This window comes from Lasiosphaeria miniovina, assembly GCF_030549165.1.
Source record: "Lasiosphaeria miniovina strain SMH2392-1A chromosome Unknown B0T26scaffold_7, whole genome shotgun sequence".
NCBI classification, from domain to species: Eukaryota; Fungi; Ascomycota; class Sordariomycetes; order Sordariales; family Lasiosphaeriaceae; genus Lasiosphaeria; species Lasiosphaeria miniovina.
In genome coordinates this window covers 860957-885645 of record NW_026848226.1, presented here as the reverse complement: position 1 = coordinate 885645, position 24689 = coordinate 860957, and the positions used below count along the sequence as shown (strand labels likewise).

General features: G+C 59.2%; 10 protein-coding genes across 10 annotated transcripts; 6 read left to right on the top strand and 4 right to left on the bottom strand.

Moving 5' to 3' along the window:
• The first annotated feature begins 368 nt into the window (after positions 1 to 368).
• On the top strand, positions 369 to 3196 carry B0T26DRAFT_725589 (tryptophan synthase beta subunit-like PLP-dependent enzyme). Its single transcript, XM_060442778.1, has 5 exons — positions 369 to 629; positions 747 to 834; positions 901 to 971; positions 1031 to 1263; positions 1325 to 3196. The coding sequence occupies exons 1-5, from the start codon at positions 582 to 584 to the stop codon at positions 3021 to 3023; spliced, it is 2139 nt and encodes a 712-aa protein (XP_060291242.1). The 5' UTR covers positions 369 to 581; the 3' UTR covers positions 3024 to 3196.
• Positions 3197 to 3299: 103 nt separating this feature from the next.
• On the bottom strand, positions 3300 to 4638 carry B0T26DRAFT_725587 (ribosomal L28 family-domain-containing protein). The gene has a single exon (XM_060442777.1). The coding sequence runs from the start codon at positions 4312 to 4314 to the stop codon at positions 3472 to 3474; it is 843 nt and encodes a 280-aa protein (XP_060291241.1). The 5' UTR covers positions 4315 to 4638; the 3' UTR covers positions 3300 to 3471.
• Positions 4639 to 4787: 149 nt separating this feature from the next.
• Positions 4788 to 5936, top strand: B0T26DRAFT_755675 (uncharacterized protein; the record flags this gene model as incomplete). Its single annotated transcript, XM_060445992.1, has 2 exons — positions 4788 to 4931; positions 5007 to 5936. The coding sequence occupies 2 exons, from the start codon at positions 4788 to 4790 to the stop codon at positions 5934 to 5936; spliced, it is 1074 nt and encodes a 357-aa protein (XP_060291240.1).
• Positions 5937 to 6110: 174 nt separating this feature from the next.
• On the bottom strand, positions 6111 to 8223 carry B0T26DRAFT_725581 (pyridoxal phosphate-dependent transferase). Its single transcript, XM_060442776.1, has 5 exons — positions 8158 to 8223; positions 8028 to 8115; positions 7812 to 7988; positions 7534 to 7584; positions 6111 to 7463 (listed from the first exon to the last, which is right to left on the bottom strand). The coding sequence occupies exons 1-5, from the start codon at positions 8164 to 8166 to the stop codon at positions 6364 to 6366; spliced, it is 1425 nt and encodes a 474-aa protein (XP_060291239.1). The 5' UTR covers positions 8167 to 8223; the 3' UTR covers positions 6111 to 6363.
• A 99-nt stretch (positions 8224 to 8322) lies between these two features.
• On the top strand, positions 8323 to 9522 carry B0T26DRAFT_725577 (uncharacterized protein). The gene has a single exon (XM_060442775.1). It carries the CDS (start codon positions 8328 to 8330, stop codon positions 9474 to 9476), a length of 1149 nt encoding a protein of 382 aa, XP_060291238.1. The 5' UTR covers positions 8323 to 8327; the 3' UTR covers positions 9477 to 9522.
• A 436-nt stretch (positions 9523 to 9958) lies between these two features.
• B0T26DRAFT_805999 (uncharacterized protein) lies at positions 9959 to 10332 on the bottom strand (the record flags this gene model as incomplete). Its single annotated transcript, XM_060447175.1, has 1 exon — positions 9959 to 10332. Exon 1 carries the CDS (start codon positions 10277 to 10279, stop codon positions 9959 to 9961), a length of 321 nt encoding a protein of 106 aa, XP_060291237.1. The 5' UTR covers positions 10280 to 10332.
• Positions 10333 to 13043: 2711 nt separating this feature from the next.
• Positions 13044 to 13685, top strand: B0T26DRAFT_805998 (uncharacterized protein; the record flags this gene model as incomplete). Its single annotated transcript, XM_060447174.1, has 3 exons — positions 13044 to 13354; positions 13509 to 13625; positions 13674 to 13685. Exons 1-3 carry the CDS (start codon positions 13076 to 13078, stop codon positions 13683 to 13685), a joined length of 408 nt encoding a protein of 135 aa, XP_060291236.1. The 5' UTR covers positions 13044 to 13075.
• A 1739-nt stretch (positions 13686 to 15424) lies between these two features.
• B0T26DRAFT_755671 (uncharacterized protein) lies at positions 15425 to 19796 on the bottom strand (the record flags this gene model as incomplete). The annotated part of the gene is made up of 5 exons (XM_060445991.1): positions 15425 to 16872; positions 16945 to 17100; positions 17173 to 17220; positions 17284 to 17343; positions 17396 to 19796. 5 exons carry the CDS (start codon positions 19794 to 19796, stop codon positions 15425 to 15427), a joined length of 4113 nt encoding a protein of 1370 aa, XP_060291235.1.
• Positions 19797 to 20663: 867 nt separating this feature from the next.
• On the top strand, positions 20664 to 23234 carry B0T26DRAFT_679864 (uncharacterized protein; the record flags this gene model as incomplete). The annotated part of the gene is made up of 5 exons (XM_060440405.1): positions 20664 to 21359; positions 21434 to 21632; positions 21698 to 21859; positions 21931 to 22191; positions 22288 to 23234. 5 exons carry the CDS (start codon positions 20664 to 20666, stop codon positions 23232 to 23234), a joined length of 2265 nt encoding a protein of 754 aa, XP_060291234.1.
• A 499-nt stretch (positions 23235 to 23733) lies between these two features.
• B0T26DRAFT_443864 (uncharacterized protein) lies at positions 23734 to 24527 on the top strand. Its single transcript, XM_060435061.1, has 3 exons — positions 23734 to 23986; positions 24044 to 24170; positions 24226 to 24527. Exons 2-3 carry the CDS (start codon positions 24046 to 24048, stop codon positions 24479 to 24481), a joined length of 381 nt encoding a protein of 126 aa, XP_060291233.1. The 5' UTR covers positions 23734 to 23986; positions 24044 to 24045; the 3' UTR covers positions 24482 to 24527.
• The last annotated feature ends 162 nt before the right edge of the window (positions 24528 to 24689 follow it).

Genomic DNA, 24689 nt, shown 5'->3' with positions numbered 1-24689 from the left:
GCTGCTTTTCTTTACCATTTTTATCGACTCGCCGTGCGGACATGGCAACGGTCTACGCGTGTGGATTTTGTTACCCGAGAGGGATTTTGTTACCCGAGAGGGTGAGGTCAGGGCCTAATCCCACAAGTGCATCATGGACGGCGTTTTTAGTTAGGCGACTACAAAAATAAACAAACATGCTCTGGCTTGTTAATTCTCCCGTTACCGTCGTGCTCGGAGTGGTGAGCAAGCAAAGTGAGGTGATGCTCTTCCGTAGGATTGTGGGCCTTGGCCGCCGAGGACCGCGTTTGGGTCATCCTGAGCGGACAAGGGCTAAAATAAAGCGCCCGTCGGGGCGTGGCGGGGTGGCAACAGTGCGGGCCGCAGGGGTTGTTGGTGGCGTGGCGGGGTCCCTGGGATTGGAAAAATCGGTGACTCAGGTCCACGGGAAGGTGCCTACCTTACTTGAACAACTGTCCTCCAATGTCTTTGCTCCTTCACCGTCTTTTTTCCAGTCTTGTCTCTCAACTTGCTGTGCTGCTCTGAAAACAACCAATCGACCCAATTGACCCAATTGATCCAATTGACTTGCCCGCACCACCATGGAGGGCCTCAAGCAGACTTTCCGGCGCTGCAAAGAGCAGAACCGCGTATGCCACTGCCCCGCTCTGTCCCTCCTCACCATCCCGATCCCGGACCACCCATGGCCGCCTTGAAAGAAGGAGGCGTTTCCAGCCATTGAACTCGTACTGACTGCCGCGACGCAGGCTGCTCTCGTCACCTATGTCACGGCCGGGTTCCCCAACCCCCAGGCCACTCCCGATGTCCTCCTGGCCATGGAGAAGGGTGGAGCAGGTAAGACGCCCAGGCATCCCCCGTCTGGCGGTGACGCATTCTAACCGTGGCATCTCCATCTCGCAGACATCATCGAGCTCGGCGTTCCCTTCACCGATCCCATTGCCGACGGACCGACGATCCAGGCCTCCAACACGGTAAGCCAAGTCCAGACCAACCGCCAACCGTGCCAACCTGCTGACTCGGCCTTGCATAGATTGCCCTCCAACATGGAGTCACGATCGAGTCGACGCTGCAGATGGTGCGCGATTCCCGCAAGCGCGGCCTGCGCGCCCCCATCCTGCTCATGGGCTACTACAACCCGCTGCTAAGCTACGGCGAGGACCGCCTGCTGCGCGACTGCAACGACGCCGGCGTCAACGGCTTCATCGTCGTCGACCTGCCGCCCGAGGAGGCCATCTCGTTCCGCAAGATGTGCACGCGCGGAGGGTACGCTGCCGAATTCTATCTCTGATACCGGCGTCTTACGCCTAGCTAACTGGCTGTGTAGGCTATCCTACGTGCCGCTCATCGCGCCGGCCACTTCGGACAAGCGCATGCGCCTCCTCTGCAAGCTCGCCGACTCGTTCATCTACGTCGTGTCGCGCCAGGGCGTGACGGGCGCCACGGGTACCCTCAATGCCAACCTGCCGGAGCTGCTGAGCCGCGTCAAGTCGTACAGCGGGGACATGCCCGCCGTTGTCGGGTTCGGCGTGAGCACCCGTGAGCACTTTGTGTCGGTCGCTCAGATTGCCGACGGCGTTGTCGTCGGCAGCATGATTGTCACGACGCTGCAGAAGGCCGCCAAGGGCGAAGAGGCCAAGTCCGTGCAGGAGTTTTGCTCGTACCTGTGCGGGCGCACCAGCACCGCTGAGGAAGAGGCCACGCGCGAGGTCGGCATTGTCGAGGCCATCTCGGGGGCCCGGCAGAACGGCGACGTGTCGGTGGACGACGTCGTCACCGAGGAGACGGAAGACTTTGTCGCCCAGCTGGCGGCGCTCCACGGCAAGATCCCGGACCGCTTCGGCGAGTTTGGCGGCCAGTACGTGCCCGAGTCGCTGATGGACTGCCTGTCGGAGCTGGAGGAGGGCTTCAACAAGATCAAGGACGACCCGGCCTTTTGGGAGGAATACCGCTCGCACTACCCCTGGATGGGGCGGCCCGGCCACCTGCACAAGGCCGAGCGGCTGACGGAGTATGCCGGCGGCGCGAACATCTGGCTCAAGCGGGAGGACCTCAACCACACGGGATCGCACAAGATCAACAACGCCGTCGGCCAGCTGCTCCTGGCCCGGCGCCTCGGAAAGACCAAGATCATTGCCGAGACGGGCGCCGGCCAGCACGGCGTCGCCACGGCCACCGTGTGCGCCAAATTCGGCATGGAATGCACCGTCTACATGGGCGCCGAGGACGTGCGCCGCCAGGCGCTTAACGTGTTCCGCATGAAGCTGCTGGGTGCCAAGGTGATTGCGGTCGAGGCGGGCAGCCGCACGCTCCGCGACGCCGTCAACGAGGCTCTCCGCGCCTGGGTGGTGAACCTTGAGGACACGCACTACATCATCGGGTCGGCCATCGGGCCTCACCCGTTCCCCACCATTGTGCGCACGTTCCAGTCGGTCATTGGCAACGAGACCAAGGCGCAGATGCTCGAGCAGCGCGGGAAGCTGCCCGATGCTGTTGTCGCCTGCGTGGGCGGCGGCAGCAACGCGGTGGGCATGTTCTACCCGTTCAGCAACGACCCGAGCGTCAAGCTGCTGGGCGTGGAGGCGGGTGGCGAGGGCATCGACACGCCGCGCCACAGCGCCACGCTGACGGCGGGCACCAAGGGCGTGCTGCACGGCGTGCGCACCTACATCCTGCAGAACGAGCACGGCCAGATCGACGACACGCACTCGGTGTCGGCCGGCCTCGACTACCCGGGCGTGGGCCCGGAGCTGTCGCAGTGGAAGGACTCGGAGCGCGCCAAGTTCGTGGCGGCCACGGACGCCGACGCCTTTATCGGCTTCCGCCTGATGAGCCAGCTCGAAGGCATCATCCCGGCGCTCGAGTCGGCCCACGGCATCTACGGGGCCATCGAACTGGCCAAGACCATGACTAAGGACCAGGACATTGTCATTTGCGTCAGCGGCCGCGGCGACAAGGACGTGCAGAGCGTGGCCGACGAGCTGCCGACCCTGGGCCCCAAGATTGGCTGGGATCTGCGCTTCTGAGAGAGGAGTGAGCGAGGTGAGCGAGGTGGGCGAGGTGGGCGAGTTGGTGGTGACGCCGCGAGGTTGAAGACTACATTATTACATTCGTCGATATGACCGTTTAAACCCGACTCTATTTCAGCCACAGATATGATGGCCTCAAATATAGAGCAATACAGACCTGTTCCAGGCAACTCGGTTTACCAGTTTTTGCGAGATTTCTGTGAATGCTGTAGCTACTTGTGGTCCTCCGATGCATGATAACCGATACTACGATGCACCATAACTGAGAATGGTCGGCTTGTTTTTATGCCAATTGAACTTGTACTGGTTGGGCTTTAAGCGTCACCGCTGAATCCAAATGATATGCTCGACACAAAGGGCGGGTCTGTCAAACCAGTTCTCAGCGATTCCATGAGCTACTTGAATACACGGTTATAATACATTTGTAGCCGCCATGACACCAATCCTACTCGGGGCGCAGCGACTGTGACTTGTCCGCCGGCTCCTCGTGCATGAACCCGTTGCCCGCCGGGACCTCGGCCTCGGCCTCGGCCAGCAGCTCCTGATCCTCGACAATTGCGAACTCCTCGCCAATTGCGAACTCCTCGCCGTTCGCGAGCATCGCGTCCGTCTCCTCCAGCAGCTGCTCGGCCGCCGCCTTCTTGTCCACCATCTCCAACTCCGCTAATGCAGACGCTGGCAGGCCGCGAGCGGGCAACCCCAGCGCCAGGCGCTGGTCCTCGTACTGCTGCGCGATGCGCGGGCTCTGCATCAGGCGCCACCGCAGGCGCCAGCCGTAGGGCCCCAGCTCCTTGAGCCGCGCCGCCTTGATGCCCAGCAGGTACGCGTCGAGCCCGCCGACCTTGTCGACGGTCCGCAGCACGCGCGTCGTCGTGCGCACCCGCACCATCTGGCCCAGCCCGCTGCTGAACAGCGAGTGCCGCTGCACGTTGACGCGCCAGTCGCGCCGCGTCTTGACCCCGTGCTTTTCAGACACGTTGTTGCCGAACTGGATCCGCTGCCCGCCGTACAAGCCTGCGTTGCTCTGCCGGTAGACTGCGTTCGGCCCGTACGGGTATGGTGGGATGGTGAGTTCGGCGGCGGTGGCTGATGGGAGAGGCAGGGTGGAGCCGTACACTTTTTGCTTGCGCCAGCCCTTGTTGTTGCGTCCGTCGCCGTACCGCCGGAGGGCAGCGCTTGTGGTGCTGAAGAGTGCGCGGCCAGCGCTGGCACCCGGTGCTGTGGTGGTGCTTGTGGTGAGGGCGGATGATCGCAGGCAGGGCCCGAGGGAGAGAAGTGACGACGCCATTGTGTGACGGGCGGCTGCTGCGCTGCTGCTGCTGCTGCTGGGGGGCGCGAAGGGAACGGCCGCGCCGGGACGGCGATGATTTGAGTTGGATTCTATAGTATGGGCGTGTAGTTCGGCCGAGGCGTGCTTTTGGGAGCAATTGGCGCTCGGTGATCGTCGGCAGTGAGGTTAATTCGTGCCTCTCGCTGAGAGCGTCCGTCGGAGAGCTTGCTTGCAGTTGAGTTTGGGAGCTCCAAAATTTCGAGACTCGCATCCTAGCGAGAGCCAGGCGCTGACACCTGCCGAGGGCCGACAGTGGGAACCGCCGCCGCAGGGTTGGAGAAACCAGAGTCACATGACCTCGCGGGGTTATTGTGCCCGCAGCCCCTGTTTTCAGGGCGCCAGGGTGCTACAGGGCGCGCTGCTCGACACGACACGACGACGCTCGTCGCCGACGACATCCTCACGTTCCTCAATGATTACCCGGCGCCGCCATGCTGCCCCCTGTTGACGATGCTGTGCTACAGAGCAACCCGAATTTCGCGGCCCTCTATAGTACCCTGACGACGGTCGTGCTGAACCCCGACGGGTCGAGCAAGAATGACGCTGCCGCAAAGGAGAGCGCCACCGTGAAAGAGGTACATACAGTACATGCACAAGTTGGGCTGAGACACGGGAGTGCGAATTGACTTGACTGACTTTGCTTCTGCCAGGAGCTCAAGCGACACCGACTACAGGCTGCCAAGCAGCACCTCCTCGCCCACGCCATCGCAACCACCACGCCAACACCGCCCGAAGCACGCCCTGCCCTCCCGGTCCCCGCGCTCAGTCGGCGCGCGAAATCACAACCGCCAGCGGCCACCCGCCAAGATCGCAACGCTGCAGACCTCCCAGCGCCCCTCCTCGACCTGCTCCTCCTCCTGCCACCGCTACTAGCCACACCACCTCCGTCCCTCCCGCCCGAGTCAGTCTCCCTGCTGCTGACCAGCCCGCCGCTGAGCGACTTCCCTTCACTCCTCCCACAGCTAGCCGCGCTGGTATCCAGCACCCTCCACACCTCGGCCGTGCACCTGGCGCGCATCGTCAGCCCGACGACGAACCCGTCGTTCGTGCACCGGACGATCCCAGCGCTGCCCAGCCACGCGACATCGCTCGCACAGGCCGCAGCTGAGCGCACGGCAGCCGTTACGCGCGCGCGCCTGGCGGCCGCCACGGCGCTGACGGCGCTGCTCCACAAGCAGGCGGACGTGCTGGCGCAGCTGGTGCGCGCGCTCGAGGCCAAGCACGGGCCCGTGGCGCGGTCGCTCGAGTTCCGCGCCGGCGAGGCGGCGCTGGTGGCGCAGCGGCAGGCCGCCGACGCCGAGACGGCGCTGTGGACCGCCCGGCGCGACACGTACTCGCCCGACGCAGCGCGCGCGCTGGCCAACTACGCAGCGCACCTGCGCGACGCCAGGACGCGGCTCGCCGAGGCCGTCCGCTCGCGGCAGGGCGAGCTCGAGGAGTATGGTGTGGAGGGCGGGGATGAGGCCGGGCCTAGGCCGGGCAAGGAGCGCACCATGCGCGAGATGGCGCGCGTGTATCGCGAGATGGGCAAACAGGCGGACGATGTAAGAGGGGACTTGGAGAGGTTGGGGAGGGCGTGAGATTTTGCACGCCGCCGCAATTCGGGTTTGCTAAGCCGGCTATGTCCGGCTGGCTGCCGGTGGATGACGAAATGACTGCGGGTAATGTTTCATGACCACGAGATGAACAAGCAGAGGGCAATGGCATTCAGATTCACATTCACATTCACGCATGCAAAGAGCAGGGACAGAGAAACTGCTCGGGACAATCTGCACTCTTTTCTCTACCCCCCCTCCCCATACGTACGTACATACATGCTGTAAAAGTCTAGAACAACTCTCTTTTTTTGTACAATGCTGCAAAATGAACAGCCACGTGGTGGGCGCTGTGCGAGTGATAGAGTTTCCTTGTTCCGCGACGGGGCTTGGAGTAAATGCAAAATTGCCTCCCACATGCATGCAAACAAATCCCTCACATCACTTAACTACACCCCGACAGAGTTAGCAATTAGCCCTTCACCTTGAAGATGGCCTCGGCCAGGCGGCCGACGTTGGCGCTGGTGATGCCGGCGACCGAGATGCGGCCGTCGCGCGTGGCGTAGACGCTGTGCTCCTTGGCCAGCACGTCCATCTGCTCGGGCGTCAGGCCCGTGTAGGCGAACATGCCGATCTGACTCGTGATGTGGCTCCAGTCGTGCTTGGACCCGAGCTTCTCGAGGTTGTCCTTGAGCAGGGCGCGCATGGTGATAATCCGGTCGGCCATGTCCTTGACCTCGACCAGCCACTGGTCGTAGAGCGCCGGCGTGTTGAGGATCTCGGCGGCGATGCGCGCGCCGTGGATCGGCGGGTTCGAGTACATGGGCCTGACCAGGATCTTGATCTGCGAGTCTACGCGCGCGCGCTCGGCCGCGTCGGCGCACACGACCGAGAAGGCGCCGATGCGCTCGCCGTACAAGCCCATGTTCTTGGCGAACGACTGCGCCAGGCACACGTTGTGGCCCTGCGCGACAAAGTGCCGCAGCGCGAACGCGTCCTTGTGGATGTCGCCGCTGGCGAACCCCTGGTACGCCATGTCGAAGAAGGAGTAGTGGCCCTGCGCCTTGACGGCCGCCTCGATCTCCTTCCACTGCGCGGGCGTCGGGTCGACGCCCGTGGGGTTGTGGGCGCAGGCGTGGAACAGGAACGCGCTGCCGGCGGGCGCCGCCTTGATGTCGGCCAGCAGGCCGTCAAAGTCGAGGCCGATGGTCTGCTTGTTGTAGTAGGCGTACTTGCGCACCTCGAGCCCCGAGTCCTTGAAGACGGCCGCGTGGTTGGCCCACGACGGCTCGGGGATGTAGATGGTCTTGGCGCCGGGGAAGAAGCGCGCCAGGAACGCGCCGCCGATGCGCAGCGCCCCCGTGCCCGAGATGGACTGCGTGATGGCCAGCCGGTTGAGGGCCGAGCTGTCCTTGCCGTAGGCGAGCACCGCCGCCGCCTTGGTGAACTCGGGCACGCCCGTGATGCCCGCGTACTCCTTGTTGAGCCGCGACGCGATCACCTGGTCCTCGGCCTTGCGCACCGACGGCAGCACGTACGGCTTGCCCTGGTCATCGCGGTAGGCGCCCACTCCTGTAAAGGTCGGTTAGTTGTGGCTCCGGGAGCGGCGACGAGGAAGGGGGGGAGGTGGCATTAGACGGACCGAGGTTGATCTTCTGGGCGAAGGAATCGGCCTTGAAGGCTTCCGTGATGCCTGCAAGCCCATTGTCAGTGTGAGGACGGCGGGGGGTGCTCGGCGTGCGTTGGCCGCGTACCAAGAATAGCCTGACGGCGAGGCAACGGCGTGGTGCTACAGTCAGCAAACGGGCAGTCGGGCATGGAGAGCCGTTAGAGTCGGGCGGCAGCACGTACATCCTGCGCAGGTTAGTCAATTGCACCCGTCGATGGCTTGTTCGTCGCGGCAGGGCATGGGACAATGACATACCGGTGGACCCTGGGGCACGTTGGCCCATGTGGAAGCTGCGCGCACGGCTGCAAGGTTGCGGCCAGCGGCGACGCCACGCGAGGCAATTCTGAGCGAGGAAAGCATTGTCGGTCTGTGGATCGGCAGACGCAGACGCAGACGTAGACGCAGACGTGGGAATTGAAGAGGAAGGACTGCACGAAACCAGACGTCGGGTTCTGGGAGAGAAGTACGCGGTCGGCAGGCACGTTTTGGTCGGTGGGCAGCGGCGGGGAGATGGCGCTCAGGATCAGGCCAGATTATGAGAGCAAAAGTGGAACTCTGAAGCTTTTGCGCCAAATATTGACTTTGCTCAGCTGTCACGGCTTGCATCCACGGGGAAGCGCGGGGGGCCGGGGTGCGCGCCTTGCCCGATATGGGTTGGTGGAGTCTGGCAGAAAAAGACTCAGCGTGCTGCTGCAGCTGGGCCCGATCTCGGGACGGTCGAGGGAGCGACCCCTGCTTAAGCAACCAATTCAGACAGGCTAAGCGGGATGCATCTAGTGGCTGTCAGAGGTTATTTGCAACTAGACGGTGATTTACAGCAAAAGGGGTCTCACTTCTGCACGGCCTGCATCCCGACACAGATGCCTACCGACGAAAGGCGTAGTTCGCCAGTCTGCATTGGGAGTGCCAGAGGGCGGGCAACGCCCGCTGATGATTGGCCACGCGCACCATCAGCGACCGGCGCCCAGTCACTTGTTGGCTTGCTTGGGTTGGGGGCAGGCACGCCTTGTCCGTGTCTGCCGCTGTTTGCATATAATTACCACGTATCCGTACCTAGGTCTGCAAACCAAGGACTGCTGCTCCCTAAATCTTCTCTTCTCTTGATGTCTACACCCTGCGACCATTTCCCACGCCAGCTCTTCTTTGAAAGTAACTTCGTCCCTGAACTGAACTGTCATACAAACATTGACCATGTCGGCCGAATCTGCTTCAACCGCCACCTCGCCGCTGGTAGAATACTTCCCGGCCACCGTTATAAAACAGACCAACTTTCGCGTCGACTCGGACACGCCGTGCCGGTTCTTGTTCACCTTCCCCATCGAGCTCCCGTCGCTTCTGCGCCCCGAGCTCCCGCCGCTGCCCTACTACCCTCCCGACCACCGCGTCGACGATGCCCCGTTCCAAAGACAGCTCTTCGCGGCGCTGCGTCCGGCAGTGGCAGGCGCCCTGTACGAGCTCCTCGGCACCGACGCGCCCGTGTCCGAGCTGGTCCCGCGCCCGGGCCGCATCACGGCCGGGTGGCTGAAGCAGAAGCTCGAGAGCAACGAGATCTGCGGCGACGGATCCCTGCTCGACCTGGCCACCGGGCACTGGACGGACCAGCGCGGCGTCAGCGGCGACGAGGTCAAGGCATATCTCGACTGGGGCCCGGGCGTGGGCTTCTCCGTCGTCCACGGCTTCGTGCTCAGAGTCGACCAGAAGGTGCTCGACAACGACACGGACCCCGCCGTCGTCCGCATCCGCGCCATGGCCACGCTACACAAGGGCCAGGTCGCCTTCCTGGCCCGCAAGTGCCACCCGGCGCAGCAGGGCGATATCAACCGCGAGATCAGGAGGCACGAGGGACCGTGAGAGACTGCTATTTCCCGGTGTTTGGTACACAGTACGTATTTGCTGAAAGCTCAGATGAGGACTAGGTATCTATCTAGGTAGCCAGCTACGAGTATACTTGAATTATACGCTACTCTCCCAGGTCCAAAAACCCGCTCACCTCATTGACGCCCGCTTTTGTTCAAAACGTGTCTGTCGAGACAGCGCCGGCGCTGCCCCCATTGATCTGTTATCCTAGCGAGAAAAGAGAAAAGAGAAGAGAGAAGAGAGAAGAGAGAAGAGAGAAGAGAGAAGAGAGAAGAGAGAAGAGAGAAGAGAGAAGAGAGAAGAGAGAAGAGAGAAGAGAGAAGAGAGAAGAGAGAAGAGAGAAGAGAGAAGAGAGTGTCATCCCCGCAAAAGCCGGCAAAGAAAGGCCCACTCTCTTGTCTGACTACAACCCCATCAATTATCTCGTCGCAGTGGCCAGCCATGCTGCGACTTGCTTCTTTTTGATTTTGCCGTGACCGTTGTCGTCGCCGCCATGCTTGTCAAGGTCGGAAAACCCCCCGTTCTATCTGGCCGTCTCCTTCTACTTCTTCTCCTTCTCCTTCTTCTCCTTCTCCTTCTTCTCCTTCTCCTTCTTCTCCTTCTCCTTCTTCTCCTTCTCCTTCTTCTCCTTCTCCTTCTTCTCCTTCTCCTTCTTCTCCTTCTCCTCCTTCTCCTTGGCCTTTTTGCAATCGTCGCAGACTTTGTCTACGATTACGATATTGGGCTTGTGCTTATGGTTGCTCGGGTAATCATATTTGCATTCTCCAATAACAAAGTTTTTATATATATCGCATGAATATTCGGACTTTGTGGGGGTTTCCTTGTGGTTGCAGTTAAAGTGTTTTTGCTCGAATGTGCACATGATGCCGGGCTGTTGCTTTTTCTTTCTTCTACAAGGTAGGTGCGCTGGACGAGTGAAGCTGTGGAGGCCGATAAGAGGAGATGAACAAGGACTGTGTCGCTGGGTTCTAGTAGGAGGCGATGGCGCACTGGGTTGTAGGAGGAGGTGATGGTGGTGATGTTAGGATGGATGGACATGTCGAGTCGGAGAGGCGACGTCTTTATACAGGTTCTGATGGCCGTGATCTGAGCTCCAAAGTCCGGTGGCGTTCACGACTGAAGTCGCCGCTGTGCTCTGGCCTCGGCTGAAACGCGATGGCGTAGCTGAACATGTTGCCGCTGTCTTGCTGACATGCTGGTCAGCGCCATGCATGGAGTGGTGAGCGGAGCAGTTGGTGTGCGAGAATGGGCCAACGCCCAACGGCCAAGGCAAGACAACTGACAAGGTCCAGGCCTGGATCTAGCTTGATACCAGTCAGTTGGGTTTGAAATAGGTACAGCGAAGTTGCACCTGTATCCTCAACAGCCAGTAATTATCTCGGTTGGTTTGGCTGCCGTCAGCACTCGGCCGCCAGACTTGGGGTGGGCGGTCTTTGCCGGTCACCATAGAGGCACTTGAAACTGATCCTCGGGAAGAAATCTGAAAAGTGAGGGATGACGACGGCCAATTACTGTTCAGCCGATGGTTATGGGGCACATATGGTGGCGTCAGTTACCCATTTCCACTCTCGTCCGTAACTAAGAATCTAAGATAATGAGGTACCAACACATGGCCATGTGCGTGTACGTCACCGTTTGAAATAAGAATAAGATACGGGGGCGGCTCAATTATGTATAATTAACTTCCCAAGTACCTAAAATTCTTTGTTTCTTGCCCTTCCCTTTTCGAACCTCGCTTTAATTATCAGACATAGCCTTCGACTCAGCTGTGGTCCTGGGCCACAAGGTTGAAACCATGAAATAGAAAGCGGGGCTGCGTACGGATACTTATTGCCCGTTTTCAGAATGCGCAGGTGCACAAGCTAGGACAGGGGTAAAAGAGGGGGGGGGCGGTTGGCGATTGCTGGCGAATGAGAGACGAACAGTTAATCCAATCCTGGCGGGAAACCGCCACGGCGCAAGTGCCAAAAACAAATCAGCCCGGGCCGGGGTGGTCCCCGGATCCGCGGAACCACCATGCAATCGGGATACATGGCGCAGGCGCCGAACACCTCAACAACCAACTCCTGTCATGTTCAGACGGCTCTGCCTCTCAAGATCGATCTCCGAACCCCAACTCGCGGATTCTCATTCAATACGTCCAGCACCGACAACTGTACAAAGCGGCCCCGGCAAGATGAAAAAGTATTGTACTTCGTAGACAGAGGACAATTATATTCTGGGAATTATCATGGCGCTAATTCATGGCTCTCAGCAGTGACCACGCTGTTTACCATCATAAGCAAGAATAATGCACAATTGAGGGCATTCACAGCCTAATTAGCATCTGTCATCAGACTAATTATTATGTAGGTGCTGTACAGTAATTATCTAGGTAATCATGCCCGGTTTGTTGGAAAACGCGCGCCTGCGGCGGGTGGGCGGCCAACAGTCACATTGCCCCGTAATCACATCCATGGCCCAAGCCGAGCGGATGTCTCCCGCGTATCCATCCATGGGCCATGCATAGCCTGTGGCACGTGGCCAGGCCGAGAGTGTTACGGAGGTACCCGTTCCCGAAATAGACGCGCCCAAGCACCCCCGTCGCAGACTACCAACTATTGCAGTTAGTTTCAAGCCTCTTTCTTTCGCCTGCTCTTCTCCGCCATTTGTCTCTGTCTGAAGAGGCCGTCGGTGCTTGGGTAAGGCACGGAGTGGGCAGGTATCCACGCAACGCTATCCGGCCTTGCTTGCTTATTGTGGCAATTCTCCCTCGCCCCCAAACTTAACCCCGTTTCCGCCCCCTCCCATGCCTCGCCTAGGCTGCCACCGGCGTTCATACCGTGTCCACTCATCCAATTCAAATTCAACTTATACACGCAATCCAGGAAATTACAACGTGTAGTTGGCTAACTTGAGTCTTTTGGACCCACCGGCTTCGTGGGATCTGATCCCGCATTTTGTGGGACAACAAGGCCTCTGAGCTAAAAAGTGTTGTGCATTAGTTGAACCTGAACTGAATGAGTGGATACGGTATGCATAGGTCGGTTACGTATCCGTATGTACAGTACCTAATCACCCTGGGCACAGTACCATGCACCCTCGGCACCAACACCACTTGCAAATTCAGTCACCTAGGCCCAGGGAAGCCACCTAAGGTACCTAGTTCCCCCCCTTTTTTCACCACTTCTCTTCAACCCTTCTTTCTTCTTTCTTGACTGATATTATATTTGCCAGGATTTGACACTCTGGAAGCCACTCTCAGCCCACTGTACCTCACCTCACCCATCCGACACCGTCATGCACAACCTTGTCACAAAAGGTGGTAAAAAGGCATATATTGTTTGTTGAAGAAGAAAGGGCGCAGTGCCGTGCTTCCTAGCATGTACCTAAGCCCTAGGCTGTTGTTGGCGACACGCTGGTTGTTGGTGTAGATCACAACGCCTTGTGTAAACACGCCAGTCAAAGTGGCCTAGCGCACTCGACACACCCCCGGAGATACCTAACAACCCACGCATCCTCCTCACATATTCCCGGATCCGCGCGATGCGGTGGGTACATCAAACGAATATGAGCGGGACCGGCGCGCAGCCCGACGAGTTCAAGCTCGGAGCAGCCATGTACACGTCCATCCCACACAAGAACACACCACCAGCCGTCGGACGCGCCGCCGCCGACGATGGCGACGTGGCCGGTCTGCGAGGGGGCGGCGCTGATGGTTGTGGTGGTGCTGGCCGAGGCTGTCTTGGCGGTCGTCGTAGTGGTGTTTGTTGTGGCGGTCGTCGTAGTGGTGTTGGTTGTGTCCGCCGTGGTTGCGACTGACGACACGGCGGACGTGATGGTAGCGCTGGAAGTGGTGGCGTTGGTAAGGGCTGTCGTGGTGACGGCGCAAGCGGCTGATTCGGAGATATTTGCCACCCAATATTTCCTCTTTTGGACTATTCGCGGCATCAACATGGTGTGCATCAAATATTGAACATGTGTGAGTCAACTAAGGATTCTAAAAGTTGAGGTTCTTGGCCTAGAACTAAATAGAACGCAGCCGAAATTGGTATGATACCTATTCTAGTTGACCTGTGAAACCCCCTTTTTTCAGCCTACATTCTTAACAGATATTAGATGCCATAGTCAGGGGCGCCCTACTCCTGACTCCTCGCCGGTGCTTTCGCTCTGGACTATCCTCGGGATCGGAGCGTGAGAGAGTAGTATGCTGCTGGGCATGGGCCAGAGTATGTATTTATTGAAAGCTCAGATAATGAGGACTAGAAGATACCTAGGTAGCCAGCTAAGAATGAGCGTGTGCTGCGGGTTTTTCTTGTTATATTTACAGGTTGCGACCTTGTGTCTTGTCATTATCTCGCAGGAATAATCCAATTGCTAGATTTTGATGTGGCTGCACGAGAATGTTACAAGTTCGAACATACACATGTTGTCGGGCTGGTCCCTCTTTTTCTTCTTCTTTTTTTTATTTTCCGGGTAGCGGGGCTGGATGTGTGGAGCGGTAGAAGACGATAAAATGAGAGGTAGAAGAATATACTCAAGGAATGTGTGGCTGTAGTGTAGTTGGAGGCGAGAATGATATTGCATGTGATTGAGATGAAAGGACATGCGTTGAGTCGGAGATGGCATCGTTTCGCGGCTGAGCGCGATGACTGAAATGTCTCTCGTTGAGATGTTGGCTAGCGTGGCGCGGAGTGGTGAACGGAGTAGATGATAGTTCAAGAATGGGCCGACGGCAAGGGCAAAACACATCTCCAGGCGCAGACCTAGCTTGATACCGGTTGGTCTGGCTTGAAAAGCGACAAATTAGCAGATTCAGCCTCATCGGCCGTTATCAAAGCTGGGCCTGGGCCTGGAGACTTGTCACGCCGGTCATCAAAGCGGCACTTGAAACTGTTCATCTCGAGAAATTTGCAATGAGATACGAAAACGACCAACCAACTGCCATTTAGACGGACTCTGAGTGAGATGAGGATGTTGGGGGCACATGTGGTGGCGTCAGTGACTCATTGCGGCGGCTGCCATTCAAAACTGAGTTGCCAACCCCTGTCCATGCACTTTGCCGTTTGAATCAAAAAATGAAATACGGGGTTGGATTGACTGATTATAACTCGCCTCTGTAAATTAAATGCCAGCTTCCACGTTACGTGTGATACCAGAATACAAGCACGCCTCCCTGTATTCAAACCTAGCCTTGATTATCACACTGAGCCCTCGACCCAGCTCGGCATGTTTGCTCGGAGGCCGAGAGAGGACTCGAACCAACTAGAGGCCCGATCCCGTGGCAGCTAGCGCTTCCGGACGCCGCACAGATCCAATAACTCCTGGTACGGTCTATATATTACCCACTCGATATAACGATGTGCAATCACGCCAGCAGACAAAACAGATAGGCACCTATTACCTGGCACTCTGGGCAACAGCAGCTATATGGTCGCAACCCCCACAACGCTCGCTAGATATGATACATACATGACAAAGGCTCCAAAAAGGGAGGCTGGTGGCACTACTGATCTCCATTTCCTAACAGCTCCCACACCTCCTTCTCTAAAAGTAAAATAAAGAAACCCAAACGGCAGTACGTGCAAACACTTGTCAAGCAGTTTTGAGAAGATATGGGAGATAGACGAACGACGGAGGGCCAACAGAGCGAGGGGACGACGTGCCGTGGCACAATATTGCGTCATCCCACACGGCGAGGATCAGAGGGCGTGGACTAGAACCCGCAGGAACAAGTGCAAGCGTTACCGCGCAAAATAATTACGCCTTAGAGGGTGACATAAACGTCCAGGAAAGTGTTGCATTGTGGAAGAAGCAGGGACAGGCGGGTCTTATTGGTCCTGGAGTTCTCGGCATTTCGCATACTCCTCGGCACTCACATATCACATCGAGTACATTATTAGATAATTGGTGTGATCTAACCAAAGCTGTGGGGACTATTTTACCTTGTCCGCCCTTAATTACTCTCCAGAACCCCAACTCGTCCACAACAGGTTTTGCACCGAACGACAAGCGGCCTTTAGGCATACTACTCCTGCTTCGGAACCACTCGACGACCACGACCTCGGCTAGCTACTGCCGCGCCCGCCGGCGCCTTACCGCGTCCTTGTCCCGCACGCGGCGCAAGGCCTCCCCTCGGCGACTTGCCCAGTGGTCTCCCCGCTGGGGCAGGGGTGGCAGCAGTGGCGGCCGCTTTTCCGCGGCCGACACCGCCACCACGCGAATTTGCCACTGGTGGTGCCGCCTTGGACTGTCCCCGGGATCGGGGCGTCAAACCACGGCCGCCGCCGGCAGCTTGGGGCCTGGCCTTGGGCGGCGGCTCGTAAGAGTATTCCCCCTCCTCCTGGAACTCATCTTCTAAGAATTCTTCTACTTCGCCAAGTTGCTCGTCGTCCAGGGCGCCGAAATTGGCGTCGTCATCCAGGTCTTCCTCTGCGTCCTCCTCGTCAACCTCTTCTTGCTCGTCCTCAAGATCCTCGTCGAACTGTGCTTCTTCATCATTTTCTTCTGCTTCTTCTTCTTCTTCCTCCTCGCCTTCCTCTTCCTCCTCACCCTCCAGCGCCTCCTCTTCCTCATCTAGCAGCGCATCTTCATCTTCATCTTCATCCTGCTCTTCTTCGTAAAATTCTGCTTCGCCATACCCATACCCGCCGAGACCCTCTTCTTCCTCTACTACCTCGACCTCGACCTGCTTCGGCCTCGCCGCCCGCTGCGGCACCGGCTGCCGGGTCCGCGCAGCAGCAGCGCCGCGCCCAACGGTGGTGGTCGTGGTAGTGGTCGTCCGCTTCTGCACTGGCGGCGCCCTCTGAGCCTGAGTCTGCTGCGGCCGCTGGTGCTGCTGCCGCGACGCCAGAAGCCCCAGCCCGCCGGCCGTGGTCGGCGGCTCGCGGCCGAGCCCGTAGCGGTCGTGGCGCAGGCGGTAGTTCTTGGCCTGCTGCGCGGCGCTGACGCCGTGCACGTCGCGCAGGTAGCGCATAAAGGCCAGGTACGCCTCGGCCACGTCGCCAAAGTGCTTGGCCGACATCTTGACCGTGACCATGGTGCGCGACGTGGCGGCCACGTCCATGACGGTGCGGCCGATTCCGGCCCCGCCGCCTCCCGCAGCGCTGTTTGTCGCTTTGGCGACCTTCTTGTGCGCCTCGAACTCGGCTAGCGCGAGCGCCGTCTGACAGGCGTTGCGGATTTGGCGCCCATTCCAGCGCGCTTCCTTGTTGCGGCTGTAGTAGTTGAGCACGAAGGCCTTGATGGACCGCTCATGGAGCAATAGCTTCGCGACGCCGCGCTCCTCTTTCTTGTTGAACCGCTCCTTGATCCGGTTCAGGTTGACCTCGAACACGGCGAGTGTGGACGCCTGATCCAGTGGCGGGTAGTACAGGCTGATGTGGATGCGTGATGTAAACGCCTCGTCGAACGTGCCCACGCGGTTGGTCGTCAAGAATAAAATGCCCGTGTAGTACTCGAGGGTGCGGAGGAAGACTGGCTGGGGTTAGAAGAGGCGCTCTCTGATTGTAGACTTTGAGAAGAAAGGAAAGGGGCAAAATAGCTCACCCGCCACGAGGCTGTTTCGGTCAAAGTTCTCCGTCTGCCTCGCCTCGAGGAACACGTCGGCTTCGTCAATGAGCAAAATGCAACCCCACCGACTGGCTAGGGCAAAGTTGGTCTCCAGCCGCCGTTCGACCACTTCGGCCGTGGCCCCCAAGTCTCCTGAAGCAGCGTCAGTGTGTCGGGTCCGGCGCTGGACTGGACGCGGTACATTGAACAAGGGCTTTCACTCACCACAGGTGATTTGGAACAGGGGCTTGTGGAAATAGGTGGCAACGCATTCTTTTTTCCCCGTCAGTTGGCCCCAAGACGCGGGAACCGCGAGGGTGGAATAGTGGTACTAACCTGCTGTGGTCGTCTTTCCTACCCCCGGAGCCCCGTGGAGGAGCAGGATCAAGCCCTTGCCTATATTCACGTGTGAGCTCAGTCCTCGTGCAGGCGGATGCGAGTTACTTACCTTTCCCGTGAACAATGTCCCGCTCGTCCGTCTCGTCCAACGCCGACGCCTTGTCGAGGTAGTGCTGGGTAACCAAGCTCTCGACCATGTTGCGGTGGCCGGGCGGCAGCACGAGCAAGTCGAACGTGTTCTCACCCTTGGGCGGGCCGAGGTGCGTGAGGTCCAGCTGGGCCCACTTGCGGCTGCGCATGATGAAGCCGAAGACGCGATACGTAACGATGAGCCGCTCGCCGTCGGTGATGAAGTGCTCGTCCTCGGTGGCCCTGCTCAGCGGCTGCGGCGAGATGGCCAGCGACGGCACGCGCTGGCGCAGCCCTATCTCGCGCTGCTCGCGGAACTGCCCCTGGATGAAGTCAGTGGTGCGCCCGCGCTCAACGTAGGTGTCGTCGTGCACGTTCTCGGTCCCGCAGCACTCGGGGATGCACTGCCGGTTGCGCGAGTGCTTCTTGTTGAGCTTGCGCCGCCGCGTTATAGACCCCCTAGACCGGTCCGAGTCCGAGTCCGTGGCGTACTCGGAGCGTCGGGCTGTCTTACTGGCCTCTTCATCTTTCTTCTTGATCTCGTCCTGGTACCGCGTGTCGATGTTCTCGATGGTGGGCTTCCAGTTCTGCGCCATGGCGTCGGGCACGAAGACGGGATTCTGCCCCTTGGGTGCTTCTTCTCGCAGCATGCTGACGAACAGCTCGAGGACGACCTGCTCTGTTGTCAGGCCGCCCTTTTCGTTCCTGCGGTTCCCGCCGTTGGCGGCAAAGGCTTCTTCGAAGTCGATGACGACCTGGCTGTTGACCTCCTCCTTGGTGTCCAGCGTAAGACCCGAGTAGTGCAGCGGCACGCCGCGGCGCCCCGTGCCGCATGCTTCGATAAAGGTCGAGCCGCGCTTGATCAGCGTCTTCTCGAGCTCGCCGTCTGCCTTGGCGAGGCGCAGCGGGACGATGTCGAGCGAACGCACGTTTCTGTCGCCCTCGAAGCGATGGAACTCGAACGTCTTGAGGACGGGGCCGATCTGCTCACCGTCAAAGTCGATGTAGATGCACTGGATGGTGATGGGCGAGTCCTCGAGTCGGGCCTTCGCACCGTGGCGCCAGACGTCGCGGGGCGACGGCAGCTTCATGCTGTGCTTGGAATATTCTACGTTGAGCACGCGGTACGCCTGCTTGGCGTCGGCGCCGAGCACACAGTCGCCCGGCTTGAACAGGTGCCAGATGTCGCTAAAGGCAACACGCTGGCAGTCGATGCTCGCCAGGTACGCCAGCCTGCCCTCCAGTTCCGTGTCGATGAAGTCGACGAGGCACTGGATGTCGTCGACGTCTCTCTGGCTGTTCAGCAGGGGGCCAATGTAGCTGGGTCCGTCATCCTTGAATGCCGGCGGGCTCTCGGGTTCCGCGTCTCCGTAAATCTTTAGCCCAGCTTTGTCCCCGTCACCAGACGTATCGTCGTCGTCCTTTTTCTTTTCTCCCCCAGATAGTCCAGTCTGTACTAGCGCCTTGGCTTTTGCCATGTTTTTGTCCTTGTCCCTGATCTCGGCCTCGAGCCTCTTTTTGGCGTTTCGGATTTCGTCTTTATGGTAGACCAGAGCTCGGAAGGGCTGCATCATGAGAAGGGGGGCGTCTGTTTCGGCCTTGTCCTCGTCCATATCGACTATGTTGTTGAGAAGCTCGATAATGGCTGGGGAGTTGATGCGGATGCGCTCTGGCAGGGGTGCCTGACTCCGAACCTTGGTACGCTGAGTGTGGCTGGGCGGCATGGCCACAACGGTCGACGCTTTTTTAATGGGGATGTGATCGTGATCTTCCAGGTCGTCTAGATCGTCCTCAGCCCACGCTCCCTCGGCCGCCTCAGCCGCTTCGGCTTCGTCGGCCGCCTCTGCCACCTGGCGAGCCGGCGCGGGAACATTGAATTGTGAAAAGCGGGTGAGTATGGCGACTTTCGGATCGGGGTCGCCGACCAGGACGTCGATGGCAAATGGGCTGCTATGGCGGGTGCGCTGGAAGGCCGCCCAGGGTACCCGGCTAATCTGGGAGACCCGGGGTGGCGGAATGTCGTCGGGTTTTTCTCCTGGCGGAGGCACAGAGGTCACCTCCCCACGGGCTCTATCACGGCGATCTGTCCCGAACGACCATGCTTTCCGTGGCGGGGGCGGGGGCGGGCCGTTTGATGATGGGCCAGAGCCGGAGCCGCCGTCCAACTTTGGCTCCAACCCTTTCTGGGTGGCGGTCAACAGGGCAATTTCCTCAAGGAGTCTGTCCGTTTCGGACTTCTCCGGGTTCGGGGGCTGCGTTGGCTCCTCGTCTGTGGTCTTGGTTGGATGGACCTCCTCCTTCACTGGCTCAACGGATGGCAGGGCTGGCACTGGCAGCGTCTCCACCGGCGGCCCAAGATGCAGTGGTAGCTCAGTAGCCATGATGACTGCGGCGCGTCAAGCTTGATGGGACTCAAACGGTTGGAGCACAAACGGTTGGAGCACCTATTTAGTGTGCATATAATTATTGATCGACTCGGCACCGTGGAAAGAGTTTGAGAGTTGAGGGCATAAAGCAGAGGAAGTGGAAGTGGCCAAGTAAATAATAAAAAGTACGGAGGAAAGGATGCTTTTCACCACGCACACAGCTCCTCAGCAGAAAACCGATCCGTAATTGATTAAACAACTGAAACAAGGACAGCGGCGTCGTCAAAACTTGCTCAGTCGAGCGACAAGACTCTCGATAGTCGGCGCATGGATCAGACGGGGATTTCAAGCGGGGTTGGAGTACCATGCCTGTGGTTATCACGCTAGAGGCCTGCTTACCAAGCCAAATTAGGATGTGATTGGTTGTAATGTGCTGATCTCAGAGCGGCTGAGGCAAGTGGGGTTCTCCCTGCATAAGTGAGGAGCAATTGTGGAGACTTGCGCCTAGGGTGCACCAATCAACAGCCGTATCTCAGAGCCTCGTTGCACTCCCATCCCTTCCGTCTGCTCCCCCCCTCTTCGGGGCTTGGGCTCTTCCAGAGGGTGCATGGCTACCCGATGAGAGAGGCGACACAACAGCTTCTGCGTCGATTAGCGTCGCCCGCGCTGCCCTCCGTCGCACCTCGCAATTGGATGACGTGACGAACAGCGCTGGCACTGCTCTCGAGGCCCCCGGTCTTGCCGTGATTGGATTTGCACTGCCCTCCAGCCCCAGAGGCTTGTATGTGCTAATTATGCACTGCGTATGTACGCATCTTCGTCGACGCCTTAAAACCCTAGTCCGTCGCCACGAGCTTCAATCTCCCCACATTCCAAAGCCTCATGGCGGACGAGTCGACAGGCGCCCGGGCGTTGAGTACAAAGCAACCGTGCTTGGACTTCATTGACACCCGCCTACCCGAATACCACGAGGCCTTTGCTAACCCACAAGTGCGCTTCAACACGGCCCTCGGACGCTACGCGCCAATCACGATCCCACAAAACAAGGAGGACGACGGCAACATGGGCCTGAGAAAGAGCAAGAAGCAGCAGCAGCAACAGCAGCAACAACAGGCGCAGCAACAACAGGCGCAGCAACAACAGGCGCAGCAACAACAGACGCAGCAACAACAGGAGCAGCAACTACAGCAGCAGCAACAGGAGCAGCAACTGCAACTGCTGCCCTCGCGGCCCTCGCAGCTCGCAAAGGCAACCCCGCCGGGCACGCCGGCGCGGCGGCCGTTCTGGGATGTGATGTTCCCGCAGGCCATGGCGCAGCTGGCGGGGGTGCGCGCCGAGCCGACAGCTCTGGCCGGCACTCAGTACAGCATCCGCGGCGCAATGGGTTGGGCAGAGTTGGTCACCACGCTCGAGGCCGCGCGTGCCAAGTACTACAAGTACGAGGGCTTTGTCGGGTTCTGGAAGAAGGCGGGCGACAAGTTCTCGAACCACGTCGGCGACGCCAAGGCGCTGCTCTCGCTGCTGCCCGACATGGAGTACACGTCGCTGATCCACTGCGTGTTTGACGTCATCTTCGATGTGAGTTGTCATTGTTCCCTAGCTTCTTCTAGTCTGGGGCATGGGTGTTCGTTGCCTGACAAAGTACGGGACAGGCAGCCAAAAGGACGGCCGAGATCCGCGAAGAAGTCGAGCAGAGCCTACGTCAGATGCGGGAGAAGCTGGGCGACGTCGAGCGCGTCGTTGCGCTCTGCGCGCCCGACGACGACTACCTCATCCCCGCGGCTATGACGGTGCTCGTGTCGGTGCTGCAGGCCCTCGAGGACATTGTGCTCTACTACTCGGCAAAAAGAGGTATGTCAACCTTGCTCCCCTTATCAAGTCTGAGGACTGCGAATACTCGCCTAACACTATCAAAGGGCTGAAAATGACGGCGACCGTCCTCTGGAAAACAACCGACTACAAGGCCGACCTGTCCGACTGCCTGGCCGGCATCGACTCGAGCGGCAAGCGGCTGATGCACAAGGCCACGCTGGACCACATGCGCGTCACCCGCTCAGTCGACCTCAAGGCATCAGAAGGTGAGCACGGGCAGCACCTTTATTATCTTTTCAACGGAAGGAACGCGCAACCTGACATTTCTGTTTCCCAGGGTTGGAAAAGTTGAAGAGCTTGCAGCTCGGTCAGCTCAAGCTGCAGAAAGAGCAGAAGCGGCTAGCCGACAAGCAGGCCGAGATGGCCAAAGCCGAGCGGGCACTCGCCGTCCAGCAGCGCAAGCTGGCGGCGGCCAGCGAGCGCAACGCCGCTGCCAACGAGCAAAACGCCGCTGCCAACGCTCTAAACGCCGCCATCTCGTCCATGGCCGTGAACAGCATCCGCCAGATGTTCGAGGACTATTTCGCGGGCAAGAGCGGTGAGCCTGTTCCGTTCCTACTGAATTAGAACCCGCCCATGCTTGGTTGAGCCAGTGTGCTGACGTGCGCAAATGCTGCGCCCAACTGTCTAGCAGCACTTGAGCGCAAGAACGCCAAGCTCATGGTCAAGAACGACCGCCTGACGTCGGCGCTGCGCGAGGAGCGGTCGCGCAGCCGCGGCCGGCTCTCATGGGCCGACGCCGAGCCCGCGCCAGCAATAACGCAGGACGAGCTGCTTCAGGCAATGAACCTCCCACCGCCCACCAGCGACGAAGCAGAGACGACCGACGACGTAGCCAAAATCTCCAGCTCTGCCGTCGTGGTAGACCGGCGCGACCAGGGGCGGGCGGAGCAGCTGGTCGGCAACCCGCAGTTCCAGCAGTGGATGGTGCAGGCGAGCTCGACAGAGCTGCTAGTGCACGGACGCATGAAGCCAAGCCGCACAAGCGTGTCGGCGCTGTCACTGTTCAGCGCGGGTGTCGTGCAGAGCCTGCGGCAGGACGCGCGCTTCTGCACGCTGGCCTTCTTCTGCGCCGAGCACGGCGACGCGCATCTCGACCCGCTCGCGGGCGGCGCCGGCATGGCCAGAAGCCTGATTGCGCAGCTGCTGAGCCAGTACGTCTTCGACAGCGCGGACCTTGCGTTTGCGACACGCGACGTGGACATGGCGGCCCTGGAGAGCGGCGGGCCCGACGAAGTCGACCAGCTGTGCCGGCTGCTCGTCGGGCTGGTGCTCCGGCTGCGGAGCAGGGTCACGCTGGTGTGCGTGCTCGACAGCATCAACGTCTACGACGATGCCGAGTTCATGCAGGACCTGCAGGTCGAGCCCGTGCTGTACGAGCTGCTGGAGCTGACGCGCGACGAGCGGGTGCAGACCCACGTCAAGGTGCTGCTGACCAGCCCGACGGACACGGCCACCGTCTGGAAGGCGTTCGCCGACGAGGACGTCGTGTCCATGGTTGGCCAGCCCAGGGGGGACAAGCGCTTCGATGACGGCCGCCTGGCGCAGCAGCTGGGCAATGCGCTGGGCAGAGGGCGGTGAGAACCATCCGATGCTCTAAAGCAGCAAAGTGTACCTTCCGATTATCTGAAGGCCGCTGAGTGTACCTTTCTGATGGCCAGGTAATTGCCTCAAATTTCCTATCCGACGCCTATAGGCTGAATTGCTTGCTGCAGAGTCTTTTACAGGGCTGCAGGAGACATGGGCCCGGGGCCGAGCGGCAATCAAATCAGAGACCCTTGAGGGTCCCCGATACTGCGCGGCCCATTTTTGGATCTTAGTCATGTCAGCATTGTATATTGGTTACGAGCGGCCATATTACCAGAGCCGCATTTTTTACACCTTCCTGAGCACCTAGCTGCGGCTGGGCCGCAGCCGAGCCTAGGTGGGAGGTTCAAGCTTCTCACAAGCGAGTGTTTTCATTGCCCAATCTGCTGAGCGAGACTGACGGTCTATTGGGACTGCACAGCTCGTTCGTCGGCGAATCGCTAAAATTATCTGAGGCCTTCTCGAGATTAAAGTCGATTGTCTTGGACGAGAATGATGTGGTGAGCACAGGTGATGTCGGCAGTTTACGCCTTCTGTTTGCCGCGAGTCAGCCTGGAGTGCGCCTCGCCGCAATGAACTCGAAGTGAAGTCTTGGAGAGAAGAGAGGTGGCAGAGTGCTGTATATAAACATCCAGCTCGCTCCATCACTCAACGAACCCGACACAGAGCAGGCGATTCTTCAGACCCTGTACATAACAACACTCAACAACTCTACTCACTGTCTCCCTAATCAAATCAACCAGCCAGTACGTTCCCACTCTCCTCCGCCCACGGCAGACTCCCGCCACTAACATCATATCAAGCCATGCGCTTCTCCACCATCACCGAGGCCACCACGGCCGCCCTCGTCATGTACCTCCCCCTAGCCTCGGCCACCGTCTACTACGCGACGCGCAAGTCGCGCGAGGGGGCGCTGTCGCAGGTTGCCTGGTTCGCACCCCCACTCCCTCCCACATCACCCCCGCCATTAACAACGAGCCATCAGGTCCAACGGCACGCCCGATGTGTGCAGCCAGTTCACGCAGATCCGCACGGGCGACGGCAACCCGTGCGGCATCGACTTCAACGTGCAGGAGAGCGGGTGGAGCAACGGCCCGTTCACGCTGCAGGGCTGCGGCGGTAACGGTCTGTCCCTCGAGCGCTCGCACGCCTTCAACTCCAACTGCAAGTGGTCCAAGGACAAGATCACCTGCTCGGGCGGCGCGGTTATTGGTACTGGTGGTATCTGGGCGTGTTTTTGAGCTGCGTTTGTGAGTGTTGTTGATAGGATTAGGGCCTTGAGGGTGCATGGTGATAGTTGGTGAAGAGAGGGTACGGATAGTTACGTATCTAATTAAGAAGAATGTTTGATGATGTTGTATTTAAACAAAGATGTCATGCCCGTATACGCGTATTTGTGAGTTAATCCTAGAAAGTGCCTGGTCTCAATTCAACATATCCACTTTACTT